Source organism: Podarcis filfolensis (assembly GCF_964270895.1).
Source record: "Podarcis filfolensis genome assembly, chromosome: 6".
Classification (NCBI taxonomy): Eukaryota; Metazoa; Chordata; class Lepidosauria; order Squamata; family Lacertidae; genus Podarcis; species Podarcis filfolensis.
This window is the reverse complement of record NC_139609.1, coordinates 6,816,798-6,844,671: the sequence shown is the minus strand read 5'-3', so window position 1 is coordinate 6,844,671 and position 27,874 is coordinate 6,816,798. Positions and strand designations below refer to the sequence as shown.

At 47.9% G+C, this 27,874-nt stretch overlaps 2 protein-coding genes across 8 annotated transcripts in view; one reads left to right on the top strand and one right to left on the bottom strand.

Moving 5' to 3' along the window:
• Nucleotides 1-15,044, top strand: part of STX6 (syntaxin 6) — a 29,281-nt gene extending 14,237 nt beyond the window's left edge. Inside the window, exon 8 of one of the 2 annotated variants that reach the window (XM_083621664.1) lies at nucleotides 10,671-15,044. In XM_083621664.1, coding sequence (XP_083477790.1) covers nucleotides 10,671-10,810 — 140 coding nt within the window. In that variant the 3' untranslated portion in view covers nucleotides 10,811-15,044. Of the gene's footprint in view, nucleotides 1-12; nucleotides 5,560-10,670 lie in introns of those variants that run through there. The other variant, XM_083621662.1, reaches the window with a different exon arrangement.
• KIAA1614 overlaps nucleotides 11,420-27,874 on the bottom strand; it is a 41,436-nt gene continuing 24,981 nt past the window's right edge. For all 6 annotated transcript variants that reach the window (XM_083621547.1, XM_083621551.1, XM_083621548.1 and 3 more), the window contains 5 exons: nucleotides 26,339-26,519; nucleotides 20,834-21,104; nucleotides 19,319-19,446; nucleotides 17,938-18,122; nucleotides 11,420-13,447 (listed from right to left, as the gene is read on the bottom strand). In XM_083621547.1, the coding sequence (XP_083477673.1) occupies nucleotides 13,254-13,447; nucleotides 17,938-18,122; nucleotides 19,319-19,446; nucleotides 20,834-21,104; nucleotides 26,339-26,519 (959 nt within the window). In that variant the 3' untranslated portion in view covers nucleotides 11,420-13,253. The remainder of the gene's footprint in view (nucleotides 13,448-17,937; nucleotides 18,123-19,318; nucleotides 19,447-20,833; nucleotides 21,105-26,338; nucleotides 26,520-27,874) is intronic.

Here is a 27,874-nt window from a genome sequence, read left to right as displayed (position 1 = left end):
GTTCTATTGCAGATCGGCGACAATGGTGCGCAATTATCATTCTCTTTGCTATCCTGCTGGTGGTGCTTATTCTGTTTTTTGTGCTGTGATGGACTGGCACGCCGAAACTTTTCCTAGCTTCCTTCTTGATGAAATAATCAGATAACTCTTTCTGCCCAGAGAGAATTCCCACCATAGAAAAAGGATGCTCTTCTGTGAATGGAACACTGGTGACATGACTCACTTGCTCTCTCATGGTTCTTCTGCCTATCCTCATCAACTTTCTTGAGGTGCAAAAATGGAAGACTAACAAATGCCCAAACTCTGCTGTCACTGGAAGCGAAGCTTTTGGGTTTTGGACATTACTGTTTTTCTGTACTCCTCTGTAAGAGAGGTGGTTCAGCATGGAAGAAACCAATATCTGGCCCCATCTCCATCCTGCCGCAGGTATGAACCTTTTCCAGGAAGCACTCCAGACTCCTTTCTTCCGCTTGTCAAAACAGAATTCTTGGCAATGTTAAACCAGCATGTGCACTCACAGAGAGACATGTCTTGCAGGCAAGCATTCCTTCACGGGCCAGCTACACAGCACTGCCCTGCAAATAAGTGTGGGTCCTCAGTAGGAGAAAAGGGGCAGTAAATGCAGGGACTAAACTCACACTACAGGCATTTTCAGTTTCTCCCCTGGAACAGGAGTTCACAGTTAACTGCCACGTGTAAAGAGCTGTGTGCCACACTGTTGAAATGCTGAATTACAAAAAAGGTACACACCTGAGCCTTTAAAACAAAAAAATCATGCAAGGCAGATACACGTGTGTGCGAAAACGGTGGGCCCTGAATGTTGAAAATAAACCTAAGATTAATCTTGGCACATATTGAAAGCAGGGCCATTGCTAATCTGGGTTGGTGATGCTGATTTCTGCATTTCATTCAGTGAGGCAGACCTGGCTCTAGCAAGTTAGTATGAATCTTGAGCAAACCTACTGTTGGAGTTTGAACTGTAACCAGACTGCAGGGTCTGACCCCCAGGCAGCTAGAGCTCGACTCCCAATTCTGAGAGCTTTAAACTCAGTTTTAGTGCACTGCAAAGTGGAAACGCTTTAAAGCATACTGTAGCTAAAATCTTGCCTTTTTTTGCGTGAGAGAAGGTTTTGGCTTTGAAAGTAAGCCTTCTGAAAATAGCAACTTACCAGGAGGGGTTCTGCTCCTTTTTTGTTTCTGCTGCTTTTTATTAACAGCTGCCTCTAATGACTGACTGGCAGATCTAACATTTAAATAACAGTTAAAGGAGAAGAAAAATGGGTTCTGCTCGGTTAGGGCTTCATTCTGTCCTGTTACGCATTTCTTTCCTTCATCTTTTTCCTTTCTTAAACCTTTTGATGTGTGAATAATTTCAATGATGATGTCTTTGCTAAACTGACTTTTTATGGGGGATGTCTGGAAACTGGACGATAGTTTCCCCAATGATTCTACCAGATTTTGAGGGTGTGTGTGGTTTCCATCCCCCTCATGGCTCACTCAAGACGGAAACCTTGATCCCCGCCCCCCCCCCCATGTCCTGCTGGGTGTAGTCTGCTTGCACAGCTGGGATCAGTTTAGGCCCCCTCCTTTTCATCTCTTCCTGAAGCTGCTGGTTGACAGGCATGTGAAGGAGCCGGGCAGCTGCAGTTTCTGCCCCAAGTCACATCTCCCCCCCCCCCCGCCAATACATCCTTGCTCTGGGCCTTTCCCCCTGGACTCCGAACCCCTGGACTCCCTTCCGTTCTGACTTGTTTACACATTTAGGGAGGGAATCAGAAGTTGAAGGAGTCAAACCTCAGCAAAGCCAAACAGTGCTGCCTCCACAGCCTTTCAACCAGAAGAGTGATCGCATAAAAGGAGAAGCAGAAATAGTAACCTCTGGTGAGTGGAGTTTACACTCCCCTGGAGAGAAACTCTGATCTATGATGAGATACGCCAAGAGGGTATGTGGCTGAAACAGCCAGCATTTCCTCCTCTGGATGGATAAGCGGAGGCAGGCTCCTTGAGAGCCTATGGGTGTTATTCCAGGAAAATATCCTTAACAGATGGCAAGCTTAAATGAAGCACTACCAGGCCTGTCCATCCCCTGCAATGCACAGCCAGAGCAGAGCAGCGGCAGTGAGCTCGGGCCTTTTTCTAGTTCATGCCAGCAGCAGGGAAGTTGAGCAGGCCTAGCTGATGCCCCATGGGCCCTGAGCCCATGCCCTAGAAGCTTCTGCAAAGTGCTGGGGTTCCCTGGGAGATGTGGAGAGGTCTATAGGAACACAGCAAGCTGCCTTGGTCAGATCACTGGGCTACCTAGCTCAGTAATAAAAACACTGACTGAAGAAGAAGAGAAGAGTTTGGATTTGATATCCCGCTTTATCACTACCCGAAGGAGTCTCAAAGCGGCTAACAATCTCCTTTTCCCTTCCTCACCCACAACAAACACTCTGTGAGGTGAGCGGGGCTGAGAGACTTCAGAGAAGTGTGACTGGCCCAAGGTCACCCAGCAGCTGCATGTGGAGGAGTGGGGAAGCGAACCCGGTTCACCAGATTACGAGTCCACCGCTCTTAACCACTACACCACACTGGTAGCAGCTTCCCAGTATTTCAGAGAAAGGTCTTTCGCTGCCCTTCTTAGAGACTGAATCTGGGACCTTCTGCATGCAAAGCGCCTGCTCTACTATTGAGCTCCAGCCCCTCCCGGAGGGGTTACCTGAAGGTAGAAAGTTCATAAGCAAGCCTCTCCATCCATGAGGGTGAGGCCAGGCACCTTACTCCCAATTGTGCTCATGGTGCAGAAAACCTCCTTTTATTTATTTTACCCATAAACAGAAATGGTTGAAAGCTTGACAGTTCTCTTGGCACTAAAACACAAAGCTACCATTTACTTAACAGCTGGAGATTAAGCCTTCAGATAAAAAGCTGGTTCAGGAGTGAGAGTTGTGCCTCGTTCACATATTTCCACCCTCTACGGCAAACAGCTTTTAAGTTTAAGCTCTTAACTTTTGAATGGACTGCCTATACTCCACCTTTTTTATAAGAGCGTTAATACTGCAATGCTCCCTGAGCTCTATATATATATTCGCCAAAGAGGCGAAGTATTGAACTAACAAAAGTCTGCAGCTCTGAATGCACCCCTTTCAATGGCTGACTCCTCAGTACGGCGGCAACAAAGGGGGCTTTTGTATAAGTGGACAACCCTGGTGTGGCTGCCCCTTCAGAACAAGCGAAGCTTTTGTTTTGGACTACATTCCATGAAACAACTAATTTTAGACATGAGGTTAGAAGTCTTTTGAAAATTGCTTTCAGAAACAAAACAGTGCCTCTTCTCACTAGCACGAGGAAGGAAAAAGTTTCACCGTTTCAGGTGTTTCCAGCACCGTGAGTACAACAAGTTGATCATCCACTCTAAAAGATGACAAGAGAGTACTGACCCACCCAACCCTTCTACATGAAGCTGCTATTTTTAATTTTCTGCTCAGTTTTGTATGTGCCTTATTGAGAACATATAACAGTATATTCCTAATGGAATGAAGCCTGTAAGATAATTGAACTGAGGGCGCTTTAGAAGGGAGACATCGATTGTCCAAATTGTGCACTGAGCCACCCAGATGTGACCGGGGAGAAGAGTTACTGGGCCCCGAGAGAGAATTTTAAAATGTCAGGATCTCGTAACCTCTGGACCTGCCTGCTGCCTACCAGGCTCCCCTTTATGTCTGCCCTCGGGGCGATTGGCTCACTCTGACACTGCAGAGATGTCCTTTCATTGTTTTAAGATTAGTTCAGGAAATGCACTCCTCTGCTCTTCACAGTTTGGAAACGCCTGAAGCCTTGGTTCCTATCAAGCAGGTACATTCCAGGTGGTTTGAGCAACTCAGTCGCTCAGATTTTGCTAACACGCTTGGGCACAGCCAGCGGGCTGCGTGTGACAACAAGCCAGCAGTGGACAGACAGCTGCCTCCTTGGTGTCCCTCCCCCCCCTTTTTCTGACGCTGTCATCTTTACTCATCCAAAACACTGCTCCATTGTTCACTTATTTTAGATGTATCCAGGCACTCCAGCAGCCATAGCCCTATATGCAAACTACAAATGGGCAGCAGCTGCTACTTATTTTGGGGTGGGGTGGGGTGGTTGGTTCCTTTGGCTCACCTCCCTGATAGCTGCAGAGCAAACATGTTCACAGCCATACTGGAGAACGTTCACAGTGTTTCATGGTGAAACATGTTGAATGCTGCTTAAGTCAAATTGCTATTTTCCCTTCAGCTGTTTTTTGTTAATAATCCACTTCATGAAGGCCTTGAAAAATGGGGCGGGGCGGGGGGAGGAGAGCAGAGCTCAACCTATACTGGTCAATGGAAACGGACCAGAAGTCAGTTATGAGTGGGGTGGGTGTAGGGAGAAGAAGAGAGGGGAATTCTGCCCCTCTGCCAGGCTCTGGGTGCAGCTCCACCTACATGGGAATGGCACAGGAAAGGCAAGATGGCACAGACTAAGAGAGCTTGTGCCATTTAGGACGATGACGAGCTGCAATGGAGGAAAGGCTTTGTGTATTTTCTGAGGTGATCTAAAGGAGGAAGTGTGGCAGGTCCAGCTTTAGCACCTTCCAAAATTTCCCCAGGAGCTGGTGTTACCATGGCCAACAGCGTGAGCAGCAAATTGGGAAGTCTCCAGTGCAGAACTTGCCCTCAGCCTGGAGGCGCCCTCAAGTAAGCCATAGTCTTGGCCAGACTCCTGCCTTCCGGAGTTTGGAGGCTGTAAAGAAAGGAACTCTTCTTCCTCCCCACCCGCCTTACCTAGCTTTGCAGGCTCGAATCTTCCTTTTTCTCTCTAAAGAAGGGAGGTCCACTATTTATACGTTTTTAAAACGTGGTGTTTTAATTATTTCCTGTGCAGGTTTTCTGGGAGTAGAGTATTTGGGCATTCATGCACCATTCCATTTAACCATTCTGTAGAAAATTTTAATTGGGCATGGTGCTTACGGATGTGCTTTTGCACCTAGCTTTTGTTACCACTCGGACTGAATAACTTACTTTGGGCCTGCTATAAAAGGGATAAACCAACCACAAAGGGGGTGGGGGCGAAACAGCCATTTTGCTTGCAGCAAGATACAAATCAAAAAAGAATATGTGTGTGTGTGTCTCTCTCTTCTGATTGAAGGTGGGCTCTTGGCACCAAAGATGGTGCTATATAAAGAAATAATCTTTGACGATTGCCTGTCTGCATCGCTTGGGTATCGGGTTCTGAAACTGGCTAGCAGGGAATTCAAACATGGAAAAACATTTGCAGATAACCTTTAAAATGCACTGTGAAGATAATCTGTGGCCAACATTTCCAGTGAGGAAAACCTGTGGGTGGCAAGATAATAACAGGACCGTAGTATAAATTCTCAGGTGAAAACATCCAGGCAGGGGGACTGAGTTTAGCAGTTACAGCTAAATTAAATAGTGCAATCCTGAAATGTCGTCGCCTGCTGTTTCCTGTTCTTGCTGTTGGAATCATGTGATGTGTGTGTTTGTATATATATGTATATCTAAAAGATCTTGCCGCAGTATTAAAAGAAGATGATTGACTTACCACCTGTAGAGTTTCAATTGTGTTTCAGCTGGTGGCAGTTTTAAAGTTGTTGAGATTTATTTATTTTTAATTCATTTTGTCTCGAGTCTAAGCACTTAACAGGGCAGGTGTCAAACATTCATACTGGCTCTGTTGATACCTACTCACGGAAGCATAGAACAGTAGAGTTGGAAGGGACCCTCAAAGACATCTAGTCCAACTCTCTGCAATGCAGGAATCTCAACTACAGCATCCATGGCTGGGCAGAAGGATTCACATCCAAACATTTGCAGGTAGTACATTTTAGCATTCACCTTCCTGTGTCATTTTGAAGCCACCAGCTTTTGTAGTTGCCTTTGCCCCCTGCATGCATTAGAAGTAAACACAGTACCCATAGAGCTGCAATAGACCCACAGAAATGTATGCCTCTCTTTCGGATTACCGTATTTTTTGCTCTATAAGACTCACTTTTACCCTCCTAAAAAGTAAGGGGAAATGTGTGTGCGTCTTATGGAGTGAATGCAGGTTGCGCAGCTATCCCAGAAGCCAGAACAGCAAGAGGGGTTGCTGCTTTCACTGCATAGCGATCCCTCTTGCTGTTCTGGCTTCTGAGATTCAGAATATTTTTTTTCTTGTTTTCCTCCTCCAAAAACTACATGCGTCTTGTGGTCTGGTGCGTCTTACAGAGCGAAAAATACGGTAACAACCAAGTCTCTTAAGTAAGGCATGGCTAGTGTGGTTGGCCAATGAACTGGAACTACCACTGGGGCAAGAGAGGAGAAGCTGTGAGTAAATATTTGGGAGGGGGTGCTGCTGAAGGGAGCTCAGTCCCTAGGATATGGCGCCTATGATCTGGGATAGCTGAGCTGGTAGAGCATGAGACTAATCTCAGGGTTATGAGCTTGAGCCCTGTTGGCAAAAGATTCCTGCATTGCGGCAGGTTGGACTAGATGACCCCAGTGGTCCTTCCAATTCTATAATTCCATAATCCAGGGAAATCCAGGGAATCTTTCCCAATCCCACCCACATCCCCCATTTTTATTTCCAAGTGACACTTCTGCAGACCTCTGCTCACCTGTGCTTGCCCTATACACCCTCCCTTCTTGGGCTCAGTCCCTGTTTGCCCTCAACCACCTGAGTTCACTATCAGAGGAAAGGATATATCCAAGAGGCAGCCTCTCAAACCTTCCCAGCCTTCAGGGACAACTGAAAGAGGGGCAGCCCTGTCCTCGCATCCCCCAGAATTTCCTCAGAGGGCGGTTGCAAACAGCCACCCGCTCTCCAGGGCGGCAGGAGAAAAAGGCAAGATGCCATTCAAACGAAGAGGAGTGGGAGGCCGTTTTGTTCTAGTTCACAGGCGCCTTCCTCCGAAGAAAAGCGCCACAATAAGCCGAGAGAGCTCTTCCCTCCTCCTCCTCCTCCTCCTCTTCAGGGAACAGCCAGCCAGGCAATCTGTCCAGATACCCTGGAGTCATTAGCATTGGAATATGCGCTTTCTGAAGGCAAACTGAGAACAAAAAAGCTGAAGTTACTCATCCAGGGAGCAGGAGCAGCCCTGGAAAGAAGGGAGGGGGAGGATGAGAGGCAGCTGGAAGTGCCGAGGCAAAGCTGGAACCGGGCAGGTGGCTTCTTGGCTTGGCTGCCAGCCCAGAATTGTTTGGCACAGAGCCTTGTTTGCTCCTGCGCCCTCCTGATCTCTGCTGTGTGTCAATGGGAGCCGTGGGCAATTGGAGCAAGGCTCCCCTCCCTCCTTCCTTCCCTGCTGTCAAGCCCTGGCTGGCTGTGGAAAAAGCCAGCAAAACCAGGAAGCCCTCCAGGAAAGAGGGGGCAGCACCTCTGATGGGGTGCCAGCCATGTGATGCGCTGCGGGAAATAGGGCAGGGCGGTGGGGAGGATTCAGGGGGCCTCTTGCTGCTGGGGGAGCAGCAGCCCTGATCCCCTCGCCCGCCCTGGTGGCAGGGCAAACGGACAGAAATCTCTTGCAGCCTTTTGTCTCGCTAGCAAAAGCTCATCCCAAATGACAGTGCCATCCTCTGCCCAGAACTTATTTTTTTTATTTCATTTATTTACAAGTCTGTATCCCACCTTTCCTTTCAGGAGCCTGAGGTGGTGTATAGGGCTCCTTCCCTTGCTTTATATTGTCACAGATCTAGAGGCAAGTTACTCAGAGCCGCTTTTCAATCTTCGTTCTCTTGGATGCTGGCAGTTCTGTTTATCTCCGCTTTAAAAAACGCACACACACGCAGTCTCTTGGCACACAAAAGGGGGGGGGCAGTCGCAGCAGAACACTTGAAAAAATTATTTTCTTTTAAAAGGACTTGCCCATTGCCACTATAGGCATACTGTTTTTTTTCACCCCATAGGACGCACCGGTCCATAGGACGCACCTAGTTTTTTGGGGGGGAAATAAAGGGGAAAAAAATCCCCCCCCCCCAGGTGCGGGGCTGGGGCGGGGGAAGCCTCTTTGATGTCCTCTTTGCCTAGACACTATTTGCTTGGTTGCTTTTGCAACTTAAGTAGAGGCCACTGGAACATCAAATTTCAGCAGCACCTTGCGCGATGCCAAAATTCTATCGTGCTCCATTTAAAATCATAGTTGCGGCCGAAACGATCATACTCCCCAAAATCTGCTCCTCAGCTGTCAAGTGCTCACCCTTGAATCTGCTGATAGCCATAAAGCCGTATGTGCTCTAAAGGATGCACATGTGCGCTGGATTGCGTGTGCGCATGAGAGATCATTTGCAGAGGGTGATTTGCCTTATGTAAACGGGTAGGGCAGAGTCTCCGTGTAAGGTTTGGTTCCAGCAGTGCTGTAACGGGGGTGGGGGTGGGCTGGCTAGGCAAGGTTGTTTGCCCTGTGCAAAGCCTCCTGAAGGGTGCCATTGAGGCTGTGCGTGCACAAATGTGCATTGGGTGTGTTTGCGTGTGCGCGCGCCAGACTGGGTCTTCAAACCACGTGAAATAAAGCCTAGTTTCACCCCTGGGTTCCAGTGTTGGTGAATCCTTATCTCTCTCCCCCCCCCCCGCCTTGCCATAAGTAATTTAAGGCCCTGCTGGCTCCAGAGAAAAGCAGCTGGCCTTTGGGTACCTTTGGCATAGGAATGCTTTGCAGAAGCAGGATGTGCAACTCCCAGGAGCCTTGCTGGGTCCAGGCAGGGGATCCATTGACTAAAGTATGGGTAGGCAAACTAAGGCCCGGGGGCTGGATCCGGCCCAATCGCCTTCAAAATCCAGCCCGCGGACGGTCGGGGAATCAGCGTGTTTTTACATGAGTAGAATGTGTCCTTTTATTTAAAATGCATCTCTGGGTTATTTGTGGGGCATAGGAATTCATTCATCCCCCCCCCCCAAAAAAAAAATACAATCCGGCCCCCCACAAGGTCTGAGGGACAGTGGACTGGCCCCCTGCTGAAAAAGTCTGCTGACCCCTGGACTAAAGAGTCACTGGAACACAATCATGGTTCTCAGGTCAAGTCCCTTTCAGACCTAAGAATTAGGAGCCAAATCATTTCTTGGATTTGGGTGAGACTCTTGCAAGAATCACTGCAATGCAACGGGTAGTTTTCCAAAAATTGTTTTCCTATATGCCATTGTTTTAACTGCTTACATTTGTTCAGGGAAGTTTTTAATGGTTAATGTTTTATTGTGTTTTTAACATTTTGTTGGGAGCCGCCCAGAGTGGCTGGGGCAACTCAGTTAGATGGGCAGCATATAACTAGGGTTGCCATGTGTCCTCTTTTTCCAGGACACGTACTCTTTTTCAGGGGGAAATTTTCTGCCCGGGTGGATTTTTTAAATTTGCCAAAATGTCTCTGGCTATACTTTCTGGATGAGACATGGACATAACTGGCGGGTGAAGAATTGCTTTCCTCTTCTCTTCTCCTGCTCCCCTCAGCAATATATCACAGCTTCTATAGCATACATATAGTAAAGGTAAAGGGACCCCTGACCATTAGGTCCAGTCGCGGATGACTCTGGGGTTGCAGCACTCATCTCACTTTATTGGCCGAGGGAGCCGGCGTACAGCTTTCGGGTCATGTGGCCAGCATGACTAAGCTGCTTCTGGCGAACCAGAGCAGCGCATGGAAACACCGTTTACCTTCCCACCGGAGTGGTACCTACTTATCTACTTGCACTTTGGTGTGCTTTCGTACTGCTAGATTGGCAGGAGCTGGGACCGAGCAATGGGAGCTCACCCCATCACGGGGATTCAAACCGCCAACCTTCCAATTGGCAAGCCCAAGGCTCAGTGGTTTAGACCACAACGCCACCCGCATCCCTATACATATAGTAGGGGTATTTAAAATGAGTGTCGTCATAGCAGCCTCTTTTTTGCTCTTCAAAATATGGCAACCCTAAAATAAATAGTAATAATAATAATAATAATAGTGTTACTATTGCAAATTGCTTCAGGATTCCACATGGGAAGCGATTCATAAAGTAAATGAATGAATGAATAGCATCTGTGTGATCTGTAGTGAGACAGCACTCTGCCAGGTCTTCAGATCGTAACCCAAAACACCCAGTCCAAACAAAACACTTCTAGCATCTGTTAGCAAAAACCTAAGGAAAAGGCAAATGGGGGGTTAATATTGGGCTGCCTTCGTGGTCCTTTTTCAGGAAAGAAGCTTCTGGAAGCCCGGCTGTCCATCTGGCAGCAGCATCCTTCTTTGGCGATCTCTTGCCTGCTTCAGCGAACAATTAACATTTCAGTCGAAGGGCAAGACTGCTCAATATTGCCATTTGTCAGACAAAGGGGAGACTTATCAAAGCCTGCAGTGGCAGGAATAGTCATTTGTTATCCAATACACAACTAAGGGTCTCATCCAAACTTCTTTTTGTGTCCAAGCGGGTTTTTTTACCCTTTGTCCTGGGGAAAGGAGGGAAAAGCACTGGGACAAAAAAAACAACAATATTCAGGCACAGAGCTGCATGAGCCCTAAGTGGTTACATCAAAAACTCTGATGGCCTCACTAATAAAACGGCAACAGCTATAGGTGCCCCCTCTTTTATGAGTCAGTGTAGTCCAATGATGAGGATTATCTATGACTGGTGAGATTTAGGTTCAAATCCCACTCCCCCTTGGGCCAGCCAATATCTCTCAGTCTAACTTATGACATTTGTTTGTTGAGGGTTACAACTGCAAGGAAGGAGGGACAAGAACTGTGCAACGCCACCTTCAGCTCCTCGGAGGAAAAGCCAGGAAATAAACTGTAAATCTTTGACTCCCTTGACAATGGCTTACCTGCTTGAAATGATCCGTTTGTACTGAACAGCTAAGCCCAGAGTTCATCTGGCACACCAAGCGGGAGCTTCCAGCAAAGCCATCAAGAGGTGTTTTTCTTCTGCAAGTTGTAGGGGATATGACTGGGCTCTGGTCTTCCCCAAGTCCATCAGCCTGACAAAACACCAGCAGAACATGGCATGTGGCTTGCAGCGTGTCTCCTCCATGCTCGCCTCTTGCGGCTCTGTGAGTTCCAATGAGCCCAGCATAGTGCAACAGACGGCGATGCATCGCACACCTGCTGTAGACTTCGGTCATTTCCCCAAAGATGCTTGCCACTGGTGCTGGGTGGAGACCCTGGATTAAAAGTTGCTCTGCAGGCTTCCCTGTACTCAGCTGTTCTTCCCACTGAGCTGAGCTGAACTACTTCAGAAACCTTTAGTGGCTTTAGAAATGTGCAATTGGAGCTCCCATAGCGGGTGCCATTTCTTTCTGGAGCGCTGCTTGTTTCTTAAAAAAACACACACCCAAAGGTCAAGAAATGCAAAGCAGCATTATGGCTAGACTACCCCACAGATGGGGTGCAAGGATAAAAAAAGGATTGTGCCGATTTGCAAAACCGGTCTTCCATCAGCGACTGAAGACCAGGAGCACCAATTTCTCTCAAAAAATAATTTAATCAGAGAAATACAGTAAAACAAGGTAGAGAGGCTTTCCAGCACTGCCGAGAGCAGCCCATGGGAGTGTTCACAACAGTCGTAAGAGAATCCTCTCCTGTCACAATCAGCTCTTGGCCGCAAGGCTCAGGGGTGAAGCTGGTATTTGGGGCTAGTAGGAAAGCAAAATGATTTCAACACATACAACAAGAGGGCACATCTTCACCCTGACAGCAAATTCAGACCTTCGCCTCCTTAGGGTGCACCAAACTCTGGGCTGTGCCATTTCAGACATGAAAGTGGGGGTCGTCACAGAACTGAACAAAAAATTCCCTTCATGTAGAAAACTAGCATGCTAGGTTTTTTTAGCACACTAGTTTTCTAACATGGCAGGGATTTCCTCTGTACGGAGGAACATTAAATCAAGTGAGCCCCCAGCCTCAAGCTGAAATGGTACAGCTCAGACACAGGTTTAGCATGCCATGAGAGCTAGGACATTGTCGTAGGCTGAAAATGAAGCGGGTAGGAACATGAAGGCCAGGTTAGCTTTTTTAGAGTTCCATAGGGCTGCCTAGAGACTACTGAGGAAGAATTTTCCCAAGTACAGAACAATACAGGCCACTGGAATCTGCAGGGGCCTCAAATCCTTGATTCTGGCCTGCCTATAAGAAGAAAACCAAGGCCATCCACCCTTTTTGCTTCCCAGACTGCAAATGTGGCTGCTGCTCACGATAGCAGGACTCAGCTCTTGCTGCTGCCTCAGTTTGGGGACATGTACACCACCAACATGAAGCGGTTTCAAACCTGCTGTGAATCTCTAAAGAACCCAGATGTTTTACAAGGGTGCTGAGGGCTCTCTGGTAAAGATGTCAAGCCCCTTTAAAGAACAAGTTCTACGATCCTTTCTGTAAAGAAACTTAGAAATTACAGTTTGCAAGGGCAGGTGGGCAGGCGAAGATTCTTCAACAGGGACCCTGAGCTCCCCAACAGGACAACTCAATCTCAATGCGATTTACATTTTTGGTGTAAGATGCTTGTTAACAGCACAGAGGGAGATTTGGAGTCTGCCCAGGCAAGCTACAACCTCCTATAAGGGCTACATGCTGTTTCACAGAGGGATGCCGTTTCCATAGCTATCCAAAACAGATTCACTGGACTCTCAACTCCTGGAAACTTCCTGAGGTGAATATTTGTTGGCAGTGTGGCTGGTTGTGTGCACGCTATACATTTAAAGCACATGACTTTCCCCGAAGAATACCTGTAGCTTGTTAAGTGTTGGGAATTGTAGCTGTGTGAAGGGTAAATTACAGTTCCTAGGATTTTTGTCCGCGCTTTTCTTCAACGCGCCGAACAAATGCACAATATGACGAGGTGGAGCAAAATTCATAAACAAGGTCAAATTGTGCCTTAAATATCTCCTAGGGCCTTTTAAGCTTAGCATATCAATTTGAGACAACCCAGCACCCTTCAAACTTTATAGAGGAAACATGGGTGCATTTGGAAAGGAGAAGGCAATGCCTGTCACTTCATCCCGCATATGCAGGAAAGCAGCTCAGGGCCCCAATACTCCCTGCTAATTCTTGTTCCTTGGTTGCAGAGGGGCGGCTGGGGGAGGGAAGAGAGAGACCCATATCTTTGCATAAATTAAACATTCAGCGCGCGCACTGGCTTGCATTGCAGCATCATCCCGAGGGCTGGTGGTGTCACAGCCCACATTCAAGTCAGAAAGGCATTAGTACGGAGGTTTGAGCTGGGCTCTGCTCCAAGTCTCAGGCAGGCCCAGTAGGCACGAGAGGCTCCCTTGCACTGTGCAGGGAAAGCGTTACACTTCTTTGCTACCGCCGGACGGGCCTCTGCCTCAGCACTCTAACCGAGAGGGTGTCTGCCCACAAGAGAAGTTCATTGATCTGGGCCAGGCCCAGCCCAGCAACCTTGGCACCATTCACCTCCAGGATTTCGTCCCCAACTCCGAGGAGTCCAGCATACAGTTTAGCTGTGCTGGCATCTGCCATCTCCTGGACGTAGATGCCTGCCGGGAAAACAAAATGAAAATAGCTTTAAAAAGCAACCAGCGCTATTCGTGCAGGCAGTTCTAGTCTCCTGGTTTCAGTTCCAAAGCAACAGAATCACTCCCTCTCCGTCCTTTTCTTGGTCTCAATGGATCCTGGTTTGAGCATATGAAATGGTCCCCCCAGCCAGAGATTTTGGGGATGGGAGAGTCTTGATGTCACATTCCTAAGCAAGATGTTATTACTCAGTGAAGAGGCACAGTGGCCAGCTGCTTCTGTTCATGTGGCATGTGCCATCTCTCAACCCAAGACCCCCAACAAATAGGATCCTGCATCTTACTTCCTGTGCCATCGGTGGTCTGTTCCCAAGGCAAGACTGGCAGACTGAGCTCTGGGTTTCAAGAGTACCATCTAGACTGCGGCACCAGCCTACCCAACTCGAATGAGCAATTGTGCCTCACCAGGTCCTATAAGGCCCTTTGAGCTTGCTCCTGAGCTTGGGAATTTTGCTCCCTCCCTTAGATTTTAACTCCTGCCTGGCTTTGACTACACACCTGTTTTGGGCTCACTTGGGCTGATAGCAAGTTCTGCTCTTGCTCTTCTGACTGCCTGCAGCCTGGTGAGACATGTGCACACCTGCTCATCGATGCACATGCAAGATGAACTGCTACCCTTGTAAGAATGATTCTCTGCACACAATGTTTTAGTAAATCCTTGTTGTGGCAGCCGATCTGGAGGTTCCTTAAACTCCAGTGTCCATCTGGCTGCACATCACGGCGCATAAGAGATGCCAACAGCAGTGGATCAAGGTGCTGAAACCCCAATTCCAAGTTTCCACTGAAGCACCGTGTGCCAACTGGACTGTGTACAGGCATCAAGGGGTTGTAGCTGCTCGACTGAGCTCTCTCCTTGCAGCTCTGATCAGGAATGTGTCTACATGCCCTTCAGTAATGCCTCCGCTATGTCTGCTCGCGTGTGTCTCTTCTCACTCCACACAGACAGCTCAGGATGGATTGGGAATGAGAAACCGTGGAACCCGAGCAGTAATTCTTAAACGAAGAAAGTTGCTGGTGGTGAGACTCCTGCCTTGACATGTCCTCTGCCTCCCCCTCCTGCTGTTGGAAAGGACTGCTGATGCACTCAGGCAATCTTTTTATGTAGTGCAAGAAGATTTCATATCCCATCTATGCTAAAACTCACATGCATTAAGCATCCCTGAAGCTATCTGAGACCCAGGAAGAGGAGTGGGAGAGGATTTTATGATGTTCTTGCCTCCCACTGAAGGCTAGGTTGCCAGGGTAACGTGGGATATCCGAGACCTAAAACGGTCAAAAGGCCTAGGCACTTCTGGTCACCCCCAAGGTGACAGCAGGGGAAGTGGGGGGGGGCAGGAAGACACCATATGTGTTTTCTATCTCATGACCTGTAACCTTTCCTGACGTATGTGAAGATGTTTTATGACCCTTTGTTTGCTGTGTTTGAACAACTATATAAGCTTTAGTTCTGAAGTGCCTTGGGGCAGACCTTCTAAACTGGCATGGTGTGTTGAACTCTGCCCTGCTGCAATAGCTATAATAAACACCGGGTCCCTAAATCCGGATGCTGGACTTGAAAACAGTTTCTTTGGTTATGTCATTTCTTTAAAAGGTGGCCCCTCACCTGGGTAACGAACAAGGCAATGTAGAAGTGAATTCTTACGACACTGATAAGAATGCTGAACTGCGAGGGTCAGACTAAACTGAGGCCCATATTGATGCGTGTTTAATCTGACAGCTTGAATGGTGCTGAGTTTCTTATTTCTGCGGTTCTTTCTTCACAAAGAATCTGTTCTCAGCCCAAATTCTCAAGTGTCTGGAAACATAGGCTTTATTTTCACTATCTTTCAAGCTATCGTGCTTTCTCATTGCCTTTGCCATTGCACTCCAAAACACTTGAGAAGTATACATGGGCACTGAGGTTTTGTGTCAGCACGTAGCGTCAGCCTCCAATCTCAGAGGCTTGCGGAACGCTCTCTCAACCGGGGAACAGCTTCACAAGCAATGCTCCTGAAAAGAGCGCCATCAGAAGCCAGGCAAGCTCAGCAACTGCTCCAGCCCCATGCTTGCCAAGAGACCAAAATGATTTTTGGCTGTTATGGGGCTTGCTGAGGTATGTCTACAATGCACTTGTACAAATTGAACGTTAAAGAAAATAAGAGGCCACAGTTACGGGAGAAACACAATCAGTAGCAGGAAATCTTAGATGGAAGAAGAAGAAGAAGAAGAAGAAGAAGAAGAAGAAGAAGAAGAAGAAGAAGAAGAAGAAGAAGAAGAAGAAGAAGCAGCAGCAGCAGCAGCAGCAGCAGCAGCAGCAGCAGAGGAGTTTGGATCTGATATCCCACTTTATCACTACCCTAAGGAGTCTCAAAGCGGCTAACAATCTCCTTTCCCTTCCTCCCCCACAACAAACACTCTGTGAGGTGAGTGGGGCTGAGAGACTTCAAAGAAGTGTGACTGGCCCAAGGTCACCCAGCAGCTGCATGTGGAGGAGCGGAGACGCGAACCCGGTTCCCCAGATTACGAGTCCACTGCTCTTAACCACTACACCACGCTGGCTCTGAAGGACTGTACTTCAGCAGTAGGTTATCTGCTTTGCATACATAAGGTTCCTGGACCAACCCCCAGTATCTCCAGGTATTTCTGTGGAATAAAGCCCTGAGTAGCCATACTTCAAAGACTGCAACTAGGCCATGGGCCATAGCAGGAGTGCCTGGATTATGCCCCTATCAGCTAGTAGGCTTTGTGGCTGCCCCACAAAATCCTGGAAGTTGTCCTGCATGCATCAGCAGAAGGAACCTCTCCCTGCCCAGAAAGGCTGTTGAAAAAGCACAGTAAAAGCAATGGAAGAAAGTGAAAATTACCCCTTTTTGGACTATTCAGATGCACTAAGAGATGGAAATGGTACCTGCAATTCCAGAAGACAAGGGAGTGTTTGTAAGAGCAGAGCCAGCAGGCAGAGGACTCTCCCCTGCAAAAGGCCAACATTAGCATTTACTAGGGGGAAAACGTGGTTGGAGATTCCTCATATTTCCCTCCTAACGAGGTACAAAACCAAAGTGAAGTGTAGCCAGCATGCTGGTTCTGCTCTTACAAACACTCCCTTCCCTTCTGGAATTGCAGGTACCTTTTCCATCTCTTAGATTATGTTGAACTTAGATGCATTCTAAATTCATCCCCCCAACAAGTCCATATCCAGAAACCAAGAGTGTAAACAGGCACACCATGTTTGGTGGTGATGATGGGGGCATAGGGGAGGCCCTCTATCTCCAAGTTTCTCTGAGAAAATTCAGGGAGGGGGCTGGACACTGCAGCACCCTCCCCACAAGGCCACCTCACTAAAATGCATGCAATGCGCTGGATAATTTGGGCGGGTGACACAGTCTGGATTCTATGATCTAGCAGGTCCTCTCCAGCTTGGGTTTATGCTTAATATAGATTTCATAGCTGGGCAGAGGAAGCAAATTCCAAAGGTGCGCACAAGAGAAAAAGTTTTGGATAGGAGGAACGGGATGAGGGCTGGGGAGAATCTTCTCCAAATATATTGTAGAAAGGTTTTACCTCTTTAATGACACAAAGGCTTCCGGGGAAGTGGGAGCCAGGAATTGACACTGGTCAGCTTCAGCTGTACCCCAAATAATATCTGAAACCTCTTAGGGTGGGGACAGTATCTGAAGTCCAGGGCAGTGCAATGAAAACACTTAATTCCTGGAGCCAGAGTGCTTAAGGCCAGGAAAAACATTTGTCATCTTAGTCCCCAAATATTGCAATACTCTCAGGAGCCTGCCTGGGAAAAGAACGTGGAAACATCTGTGTTCAATTATTCCCGCCATCTGACCCACTTTGTGACAGGCTTAGCCTAAAAAAAATGGCTGACTCGGACTCTCACATAACAAGGGAGTGTTCCACAATCTGCTTTTCTGCTTGCGCTGCACTCTTGCGCATCAGGGCACCCCAAAACAGTGCATGCACTGGGAGTTATGGGAGACCAGGGATGAAGCCTTTATGTTTGGGGAGTATTTCAACTGTCTTTGCTTCCCAGCATAAACAGGTGCACACCTAGGAGTAGCTTAGAGACGAAGCACTGATGGACATGCCTTTCCCTGACGTAAAAGTCTGCTAAAATTTTTTTACAAATTCCTTCCAGTAGCACCTTAGAGACCAACTAAGTTAGTTATTGGTATGAGCTTTCGTGGTATGAGCTTTTTAAATTCATTTTCTTTTGTTTCGACTATGGCAGACCAACACGGCTACCTACCTGTAATTATAAGTCTGCTGTTGACAACAAAGAGCTAATTCCTCACTCTGGACATTCTGTGCCTGACAGAATAGTTCAAGGACACACTCCAGCCAGACAAAAACACCTGGGGGAGGAAGGGCCAGGGCAAGGTGGGGCCTGGGAAAAGCTCAGACGCCAGTAACAGAAGCACAGAGGGCCTGAGGTTCTGCCCCTCTGCCCTGCACTGAACATATACCTGTGTCAGGACGGCCATTTCCTGACGAGACACGAAATCCGAAGTTGCCCTCTGGGCGGTGCTGCAACTCCAGCTGGCTTGTTCCGTCTGGGAAAACTTCCACCACTCGCCCGACGGTTCTCGCCAAGTTGGGGGAGCCAATGTCCTCCACGCTGAGGGACCGCCGATGTGGGGCACCTGCGTTCCTGGGAAAAGGAAGGAATACTGGTGCAAGCAGGAAATGCATATTTAAATGGCCCAACTCAGACACAACTCTAAACGCGGGCTTAGCATTGTGTGCACGAACTTTCCCTCTTTTCCTCCAGTGTGGCTATTGCTTCTGTTAAATTATATGTAGTTTCAACCTGCCGACTAGGCAAACCACGGTTAGTCCTAATTATGTGACAGGGAAATGAAGCAACCTCATTCTGCAGCGTACGAAGCTGGCCTGTTTCTGTAAACCATACTTAAAATTAGCAACCGTTTTAAGGTTTGACAATGGAAACGAAACTTCTGATCGCTTCCTAGGAGTAACACGGGAGAAGGAAGGAAGGAAGGAAGGAGAGGGTGGCGACAAACAAACCCAATGCTCAAGCACGTAACATCCAGCCAGTTCTACTGAAACCAAGCCAATGTGAATTTTGTTAAAAATAAAAATTAGCAGCAGAGTAATGTGGATGAAGGGACGTGATGAAGGACGCGGGTGGCGCTGTGGGTTAAACCACAGAGCCTAGGACTTGCCGATCAGAAGGTCGGCGGTTCGAATCCCCATGCTGGGGTGAGCTCCCGTTGCTCAGTCCCTGCTCCTGCCAACCTAGCAGTTCGAAAGCACGTCAAAGTGCAAGTAGATAAATAGGTACTGCTCCAGCGGGAAGGTAAATGGCGTTTCCGTGCATTGCTCTGGTTTGCCAGAAGCAGTTTAGTCATGCTGGCCACATGACCCGGAAGCTGTATGCCAGCTCCCTCGGCCAATAAAGCGAGATGAGCGCTGCAACCCCAGAGTCAGCCACGACTGGCCCTAATGGTCAGGGGTCCCTTTACCTTTAATGTGGATGAAAAAGAACATGTGCAAAAGTGACATGGAGCAGAAATAGGCTGGTTCACCCACAGGGCAGGCACATTTTAAGATGTCCAATTTCCTTCAGAACATACATAATCAATGATCAGGGGCAGGAATGGGTCTGTTCTTCCGTGTTTATTGCCGAAAAGGCCACCCGCTGGCTCCCATTCTGAATGATACTACTGCATATATAATGTGTCGCTTACAGCCAAGTGTGAGTGAGTTGTAAGGTCAAACACGCCATCCCAGATGCCGCAATAACCAGGCATAGCATAATCTGCTGCTTTCACAGTGTTTCAGAAGAAATGACAAAAATGGGAGATTTAGGATTTTCAGCATTACCTGTTTAGAGCAGCTTCCTCCTCCTTTGGTTCCCCTAGTGCATAGAGACTGGACCGGTCAGCCTTGCCCAGTAAGGAATGCAGATTTTGAACAGAAGAGGCTTTTCTTGGTTGGCGGAATGGTGACACCTAGCGGGAGAATGAAAGAGCTGAGCCAGAGCAAGGGTTGAGAAAACTAACCCCGGGATTCTGCTTTTAAAAAAAGCAGACACCGGGCAAAGAAAGCCTAACAATTGTCATTTCCAATCCCAAATATGTTGGATCTGACTGAATGTTTGGACAGTATGAAAGGCAGTGGCTATAACTCCTTTTTAATCTGCACAGTAGTCCGGGAGGCATGGAGCAGTTTGTACTGGAATTTACAAAGAAGCTGCAGCCTAAGGGCATACTGTGGGCACCAAATTGGCTGCTTCTACGGTAGGGCATGTATAGCAGTGCAACTTGGGACTCTGGCCAGAACTATTGGGCTTCACCATTGTACTGGGGAACTGAGAAAATAACTACAAACACTGGTCCCCACTTCTGGGCCGCAGCCTGGCTTAAGGGTGGCCTTGCCAACAGCTCAATGACCGCACAAATATATGTTTAAAAAACCTTAAACGCATGTTTAGGCTAAAATATGCTTCCCGGGCCTGAAAAGGTTAAAGGCTGTTGTTGTGGGCATCAGTCCGCCTTGAGAGACAATGGAGTGTGCCTCTGGGGGTGAAGTCAAACTACTGCATTAGCAGGACTGAAGGGACCTCCACAGGCTGCAAGCCGGGGCAGTGTTTGTGGAGGTCCTGGGCTGACCAGACAACAAGTCTCCCCTCTCAGCCTTCCTGCTGTGGTCCAAAGGAAAGCAGAGCAAGACGTTTGGCACCAGCTTAGCGGCAGGAGGAAGCGTACAAGGAGCTGTCCAACTTCCTTAGGGACTCTATAATGTCTGCAAGATGGAATCAGTGGAGAGGGGCAAACTGTCTTTTGAGAAGAGGTTCCCCACCATGACACCCCTGAATGATAGTCGCTGCCTTACATAAAGTAGGCTGAGTTTTTCCTGCCTCTGGAAGTCCCAGATCTAAGCCACCTAGTGCAAGGGTGGAGAAACCTCTGACCTGAAGGCCAAATTTGGCCTGCAAGGCTTTCCTCCACTTCTCCACATCTGAGGTTGTACAGGTAGAGACGCGGCCTGCCGATGCACAATGGGGAGCCTTTAAGGGCGCTCCTGACTGTGCACTGGTAAGGGAAAGCAGACTTTGGCAGGAGAACCAAAGCCTGCTGCATCAGCTGCACAAGGCAGCTCCCACAGGGAAGAACTCAGTTGCGCAGCCAATGTCTGTACAAAGTGAACTTCAGCTCTCCAGGCCCTCAGCTGATAGGTGGGAGAGCTGAAGCCGGGTGGACTGGCTGTGCAGGTGGTTCGCCCCACCAACCTTTCAAAGTTGGCCTGCAGGGACGGGACCGGGCAAAGATCCGACATGCACACCCCAGCCAAAAAGGCCTCCGGCCACTGATCATGAGATGCAGCCTCTGGACTCACCAGCTGCAAGGACTGCAGGGAAGGCGCTTTCTTCATTTTGGGTGTGCTGGTGGCGCCTGGGCCTGGCTCCTCAGTGGACGCTGCAGCTCCCGGCTCTGGGGCACAAATCTGCTCCATGCTGTAGCAGCGGAACCTGCCCAGCCTCTGCTTGGTGCTCTGACTCAGAGCGGAGAAGAACTTCTTCAGTCCTGATGCAGAAGAGGAGGAAGAGGAGCCACCTTTCTTGGCAAACAGTTTCTTCTTTGGCTCCGGGTAGATCTCCAGGGGTTTGCTGGAAGGCAAAAGAAGTCCGCCAGGCCAGTTTAAGAGTCAGGGATAACTCCCAGCTCCGTTTGCCGGAGATCACAATAACCAAACGACAGTAATAAAACACGAGGGAAGGTTTTAAAAGGCATTCAAAGGTTTCAAACAAACAAAAACAGCAAAGGCCACCAAAAGGCCTAGAGTACAGTTCCCTCCAGCAGTTCCATTCTAAAACTGAAGGGCTTTCAGGGCTTTTGTTGCAGAGGTGCCAAGGAATGGAATGATGCCACTCTGTGACCACAGACTTTCCCCCTTAGATGCTCAGCTTCATGAAATTAGTATTTTCCTGCATGCAATCTGAGACTGCAGGCAGTGGACTTCATGCCTGAATCAAGGACCATCACGGAAGGAGGGCAAGGGATGCAGTCTATCTCCCATCCCATCTCTTATTTCTCACGCAATGATGACAGCACCTATATCTGTGGCCAACCAATCTGCACACTGACTGGGACAAAGGGTATTAGGTGTGAAGCCAAAGGCATAAATCCTTTTGGGTAAAAAGTGTGGGAGACTGACCTTATGAAAGAAGAGAATTGGAACACGTACTCTTAAAGATAGGCTGTGCACGCCCTAAGCACATTTAAAGCACACTTACTCTCCCCAAAAAATCCAGAGAACTGTAGTTTGCTTAAGGGTGCTGGGAATGACAGCTGGGGGAGTAAACTACAGTTTCCAGGATTCCTTGGGGGAGAGGGACACACATGTTTTAAATGTGTGCTCAGTGCATAGTCATGTGCTCTTCCAACCGCCCCAATTTATTTTTGAACATGTCCAAATATAGGTCTTTGAACACTGGCTGCCCTTGTCTTCTCCCCAGTCTTCCTCACTAACATTAAATTGTGTCCCCTGGTTTAGGAGCTCTCCAATTTTAAAAGCATAAAACAACAACAACAAACCCCCTAAGTTCACCAGGCAGAAAGTTAAGCCAAATTATCATGCCCATACAGCAGTTTTTCTTTCAACACTCAAAATGCCAATATGCACACAAAGCCTGAAGTGGCTGAAGACTGGCGGAATGGAGTCTCAATGGGCACATTGGCTCTCAGGAGTTTACCAGACTCGTTTTTCTCAATCTGCGCAACGAAGACCCACAGGAAATCACAGCTTCTACAGAGACCTTCTTCAAATGCAAGGGGCCTTCGTAACAAAGCCTTAGCAGCAGGCAAACGCCCACAGTCCTCAATTCACCGGGCAATACTGTCTTCCTCTGAGAAGAGGGGCCCTGTCAGATACAGCCACCTCCTGACAGATGCTGCCTCACCTGTCCCAATGGCATCTTTCTTCCACGGCTAACAGCAGAGGGGGCAGCGGGGGAGGGGAGACGGGGAGAAAAGGGTTTTTTAAAACCTTTCAAACTTACAGTGGTCCAAATTTTGCTTGCTTCCCAGCAGCCTCTGTTTTCTTTTAAGTAAATGCATATTAATTGCTTATGCAAAACGTTGCACCTGGCTTGCTCCTCATTCTGCGTATTATTCTGGCCAAACGGTTAGGGCCGCATGATGCACTTAATGAGTTAACAAGTTTAAAACGAAATTGAACTTCAGAAACTTGGAGCGGCATTCCCTTTGAACTGTATGTGTGTCTCGTCTCGTCCACACCAGCCACACACATTCCATTTCTAAGCATGAGGAAGTGTGCCTTGTGAAACGTGGTTATGGGCGCCTTTATGAAAGCAACATGAGAAGCGAGAATAAAAGCATTTTGAACTTGGTGGATTCCCTCCTGTAGAACCAGAGGCATACCTAGGCTCCCTTGCACCCGAGGCAAGGAACTGTATCAGAGCCTCCAAAGCCCGGAGGGACTACGGACCAGAAACTCAAAAGGTTTGCTTTTTATCGCCTTTTGTGCTCCGCCAGCGACTTCCTCTGTGTCGAGGTCTGCTCTGCTCTGCCTGCCCCAACTCCTCCTCCTCTGTCGTCCCTCTGCCTGCCTGTCTGCCTCTGCTAGGTTCCCTCCTAGCCACTGGGAGCCAGAGTGGAGAGACGTGATTTTTGTGCTCCCCTGGGCCTGCGCCCTCGGTGGGGGCCAACTTACAAAGACCCCCTAGGTCCGCTCATGTGTAGATTCACTTCTGAGGAAACTCCTCAGCACCTAGAAGCAAGCAAGCTGGTTTGAAGGCAAATGTTTCTGTGTTTGAATGCTAACCAGAAAATCTCATTTGTCCGGATAACCGTATCAAGCCTTCCCTTGTGACTCCTCATAAGGGAGCTGATCCTGGAGGAAGAACTGCAAGGGGAGAGACTTCGTCAGGCAAGGCCTCCTTCCACCTGCCTTGCCCCACCCTCTACCCTCTGCTTCTCAATTTGTATTGTATTATTTTATGTACTGTGGCTTGCCATTGTTTTATTGATTATAGTTTAGAAATTATTTATTGTAACTGTTGAATGGATTTCTGTTTAACTTTTATATGTTGTTGTTATTATTTAATACTATTCTAATGATTGTTGAATGTTACTTTTTTGATGGAGGTTGTCTATTTTAAAGTTATGTTTTATTATCACATTTTTGTATTGCAATAGATTGTTATAAGATGTACATTTTTGTTTCTTCAGCTTGTAAACTGCCTTGAACATTGTAAGATAGAAAGACGGTATACAAATTAAAAATGATGATGATGATGATGATGAAAGGATTTTTTTATTTATTGTGGCCACAGGACTCTGTTATCTCTATAGCCGAATCAGTATGGAAGAAACTTTACATGGTTAGGTAAGCAAGGACGAGAGAACCCCAAGAAGCTTGTGGTCATTTTGACAGTAGAGACGGAAGAGAGAAAAGGAGAATGGAAACAAGAGGCAAGAGTAGCACGGCATAAATTGCAACAACGCATATTTAAGCTTTGTGAAAAAGTTTACATGGATGTGCAGCCACAGGTAAGGCAAAGGACCCCTGAATGGTTAAGTCCAGTCAAAGGCAACTATGGGGTTGTGGCACTCATCTCGCTTTCAGGCCAAGGTAGCCGGCGTTTGTCCACAGACAGCTTTTTGGGTTATGTGGCCAGCAGGACTAAACCGCTTCTGCTGCAACGGAACAATGCGACGGAAACCAGAGCGAATGGAAGCGCTGTTTACCTTCCCGCTGCACTGGTACCTATTTATCTACTTGCACTGGTATGCTTTCAAACTGCTAGTTGGCAGGAGCTGGGATAGAGCAACGGGAGCTCACTCCGTCACAGGGATTTGAACATCCGACCTTCTGATTGCCAAGCCCAAGAGCCACAGAAACTGGGAAGGGGAGGGAGCGGAAGGGATGCATCCTATTACAGACCCTGAGGGAGGTCCACAAGATCCAGGACAGAGAGACACCATAACCTACCAATCCATGTTCTATGTGCTCTTCCTACTTCTCCCCATTCCGGCTTCAGAATTCTTCTACCTCTCCTGTACCCCATTGACTTTGTCTGCGGCTGAAAAACGAGCTGCTGTATCCTGCCAATGATTCTGTTTTCTTATCAGGGTGTGCCCAAACCCGGGGCTTTCAAGAATGCATACAGATTTTTGAGATCTGGCTGCTATAGCCTACAGACTAGCAAAAATAAGCGATCATTAGGACAGGTGGCAGTGTGTGCATGTTTGTGTGGGCGTGGGCATGTGTAGGGATGCCCACCCCTCACTTATCAGACATAACCTCCCCTTTTCTAGAGAATCTCAGGGTTGTGTGTTCACGTCCCATGTTGGGCAAAGATTCCTGCATTGTAGGGGGTTAGACTAGATGATCTTCCTGGTCCCTTCCAACTCTGCGATTCTACAATGCAATGATGTTTTAAATCAAGGGGAAGGAAAGGACCCATGGCAGTCACTTAAAAACCACCATGCTTCTAGCAAACGCTATATGAAGTTTGCATATGCTCCAATTACTTTACTCACCATGTCAAGTAACTAGATAACAACATTAACTGAATTGTGCCCAACAGTTTACTCTGCTAAATTTGGCTGGTATGAAACTGGACTTCTCTAAAAACTTTCTACTGGAGAAAACAATACTGTGCGCCATTACAGCATTTTCGATATAATCCCTGGGTAAGATGGAAAAGCCTTAAATTTCCGTTGATTCAGAAAGGTAACCATAGCAACAGCTCTCTGGAGATTTTGGCAGGGAGGGAGAAGCAGGCCAAGGCGGATTTGAGGGGTGGGGGTGGGGAGTGAGAGGGCAAAAGCAGCAGGGAGAGTGGCAAGGTCTAGAGCCAGCTGGCAGCGCCACAGGGCTGTGCTAACCGGCAGCGAGAGGGAACAGCCCAGGCTGAGAGAGCAGAGGGCACCTGCAGACCTGGCTGCATCTGGGTGAAGGAAAGGTTGCAGCACTGAAGGAGTGGAAGAGCTGGCATTTTATTCAAAGAATCATACAATTGTAGAGCTGTAAGGGACCCTCTCACGCGGGTGGCACTGTGGTCTAAACCACTGAGCCTAGGGTTTGCCGATCAGGAGGTCGCTGGTTCGAATCCACACAACAGGGTGAGCTCCTGTTGCTCGGTCCCTGCTCCTGCCAACCTAGCAGTTTGAAAGCACACCAGCGCAAGTAGACAAATAGGTACCGCTCCGGCGGGAAGGTAAATGGAGTTTCCATGCACTGCTCTGGTTTTGCCAGAAGTGGCTTAGTCATGTTGGCCACATGACCCGGAAAAACTGTCTGCGGACAAAGGCCGGCTCCCTCGGCCTGTAAAGCGAGATGAGTGCCGCCACCCCAGAATCGTTTGCGACTGGAATTAACTGTCAGGGGTCCTTTACCCTTTTTTTTTTAAGGGACTTTGAGTGTCATCTGGTCCAGCCCCCTGCGATGCAGGAATCTCGACTAAATCATCCATGGCAGGTGGCCATCCAACCTCTGCTTAAAAACCTCCAAGGAAGGAGAGTCCACCACTTCCCAAGGGAGACCGTCACACTGTCGAACAGCTCTTACCATCAGAACGTTCTTCCTGAGGTTTAGTCGGAATCTCCTTTCTTGCAACTTCAAGGAAAGTAAGAAAAACCCTCCCAATGCACTGATGAAACACTATTTGGCTACATCACCAGTTTGAAGAAAGGTCTTGTGCTATCAGATCTGAGCTGTGGCTAGTTCTCCATCAGAACAAAAGGAAATTCCGGAACGGAGGTGCAAGCCGCCAGAGGCCCCTTGCGGGTCCTGACTTTAGAAAAGGCTTGATCTAACGGCTGCCCCCCAAGCCCATTGCTTCATGGCAATGTGCAGCAGGGCATGTTTACTCACCACTGGGCTGCACTCGATGGCTTTGTCTTTGGAGCCTCGGCGGCTGGAGCTTCCCTACGGATTGGCGGAGCTGGGGTTGTCAAGTTGGTCTCCTCCCTTGTTGGTGAGATACTAATGGCAGCAGAAGTGATGGCATTGGCAGCAATAGGGGGAACACCAGGGGCGGCAGAAGACAGTGGACCTGTTGCAACAACACAGACACTTCCAATGGCCTCTGCTTTAAAAAAACAGACACACACCCTGGGGGTGGACTTGCACCATCAGCTAATGTGCCTGGGCATATTCTTATTTATTAAGAAACGTGGTTCTCTCCCCCCCACCCCAATCTCATATCAGATGCTACCCAGGCTAGAGTAGGAATCTGGCTTTGGAAATCTAAGGGTACATCTTACCCTTACACACTTAAGTTTTGTACTATCTGACAGCCATCTCTTCCCCCATGCACCCCCCAAAGCTTGTAGTTTGGTGAGGATGCTGAGAATCCTGCAAATTCTTTGCTTCACTCCTTACACCCCAACTGCAATTGCTTGTGAGGACGTAATGACTTTTAACCTTTTAAGTTAAATAAACAGGTTTTGCAGAAATGGGTTAAACACGGAGCAGGGGGAAAGTAAGGTTCTGAATCATGAAGAGAAGTCTTAACGATTACATTTTCAGTGACCAAACTTTGTGCTTTCCATCACCCTCATGCTAAGGTCTGACTAAAGCACATCTCCAGTAGAAGCAGAAGTTATGTGCAACAGGCACATCACTGCAGTTTGGCAACTATGATGTCCACAAAAACGATACACAAGCTACATCAACAGCACGACTAGTGTGCCATTTGGTTGTGACTGCTGAATAGGGCTCATTTAGCTCCTCTGGAGGAGCAAAAAACATCTGCAGGGAATTACTTGGAAAGAATGAGCCTGCTAAAAGCTTTTTTGGAGAATTCTCTGAAAGAACTAGGGAAGAACAAGCATGGCCATTTTGAATCAAGATGTGAGGAATTTGTATCTAGTGGAAAATGGGGTTTTCCAGAAACTGTCTCTGTTATGTGACATGTGACTAAACTTAATTAAAGCCTGGTAATTTTTGAGAAAAACCTAACTTTTCAGGCATGCTAAGATCTACTTAAATTTCCAACTGACACCTGGAAACCAAGGTGTTTATTGGCTCTTTTTCATATAAAAGAAATCATAACTACTATTCAGGTGTTTTGTAACTGCTTGGTAACTGGAGCTATGTTTTAATGCTGAAACAGGTAATTCATTTGCATTCCTCGTCCGCTAAAACAGGTGATCTTCTGCAATTCACAGGTGCCCAGTTTGGGACAGCATCTTGGGCGTCTCCACATTCCCTGCCCCTGAAAATAGGCTTTCTAGTCCTGGTTGCAACAGCAGATTTGGAAAGCAAGAGGAAATACCCACAAAGGCACCACGGTTTTTTTCTTATGCGCATGCCACCTTATTAAACCTCGAAATTTGCTGCTGCAAGATCCTGTGATGAGCACCAAAATTTAGGTTGCTTTAAAAGGAAGTTCATGGAGGATGCTTC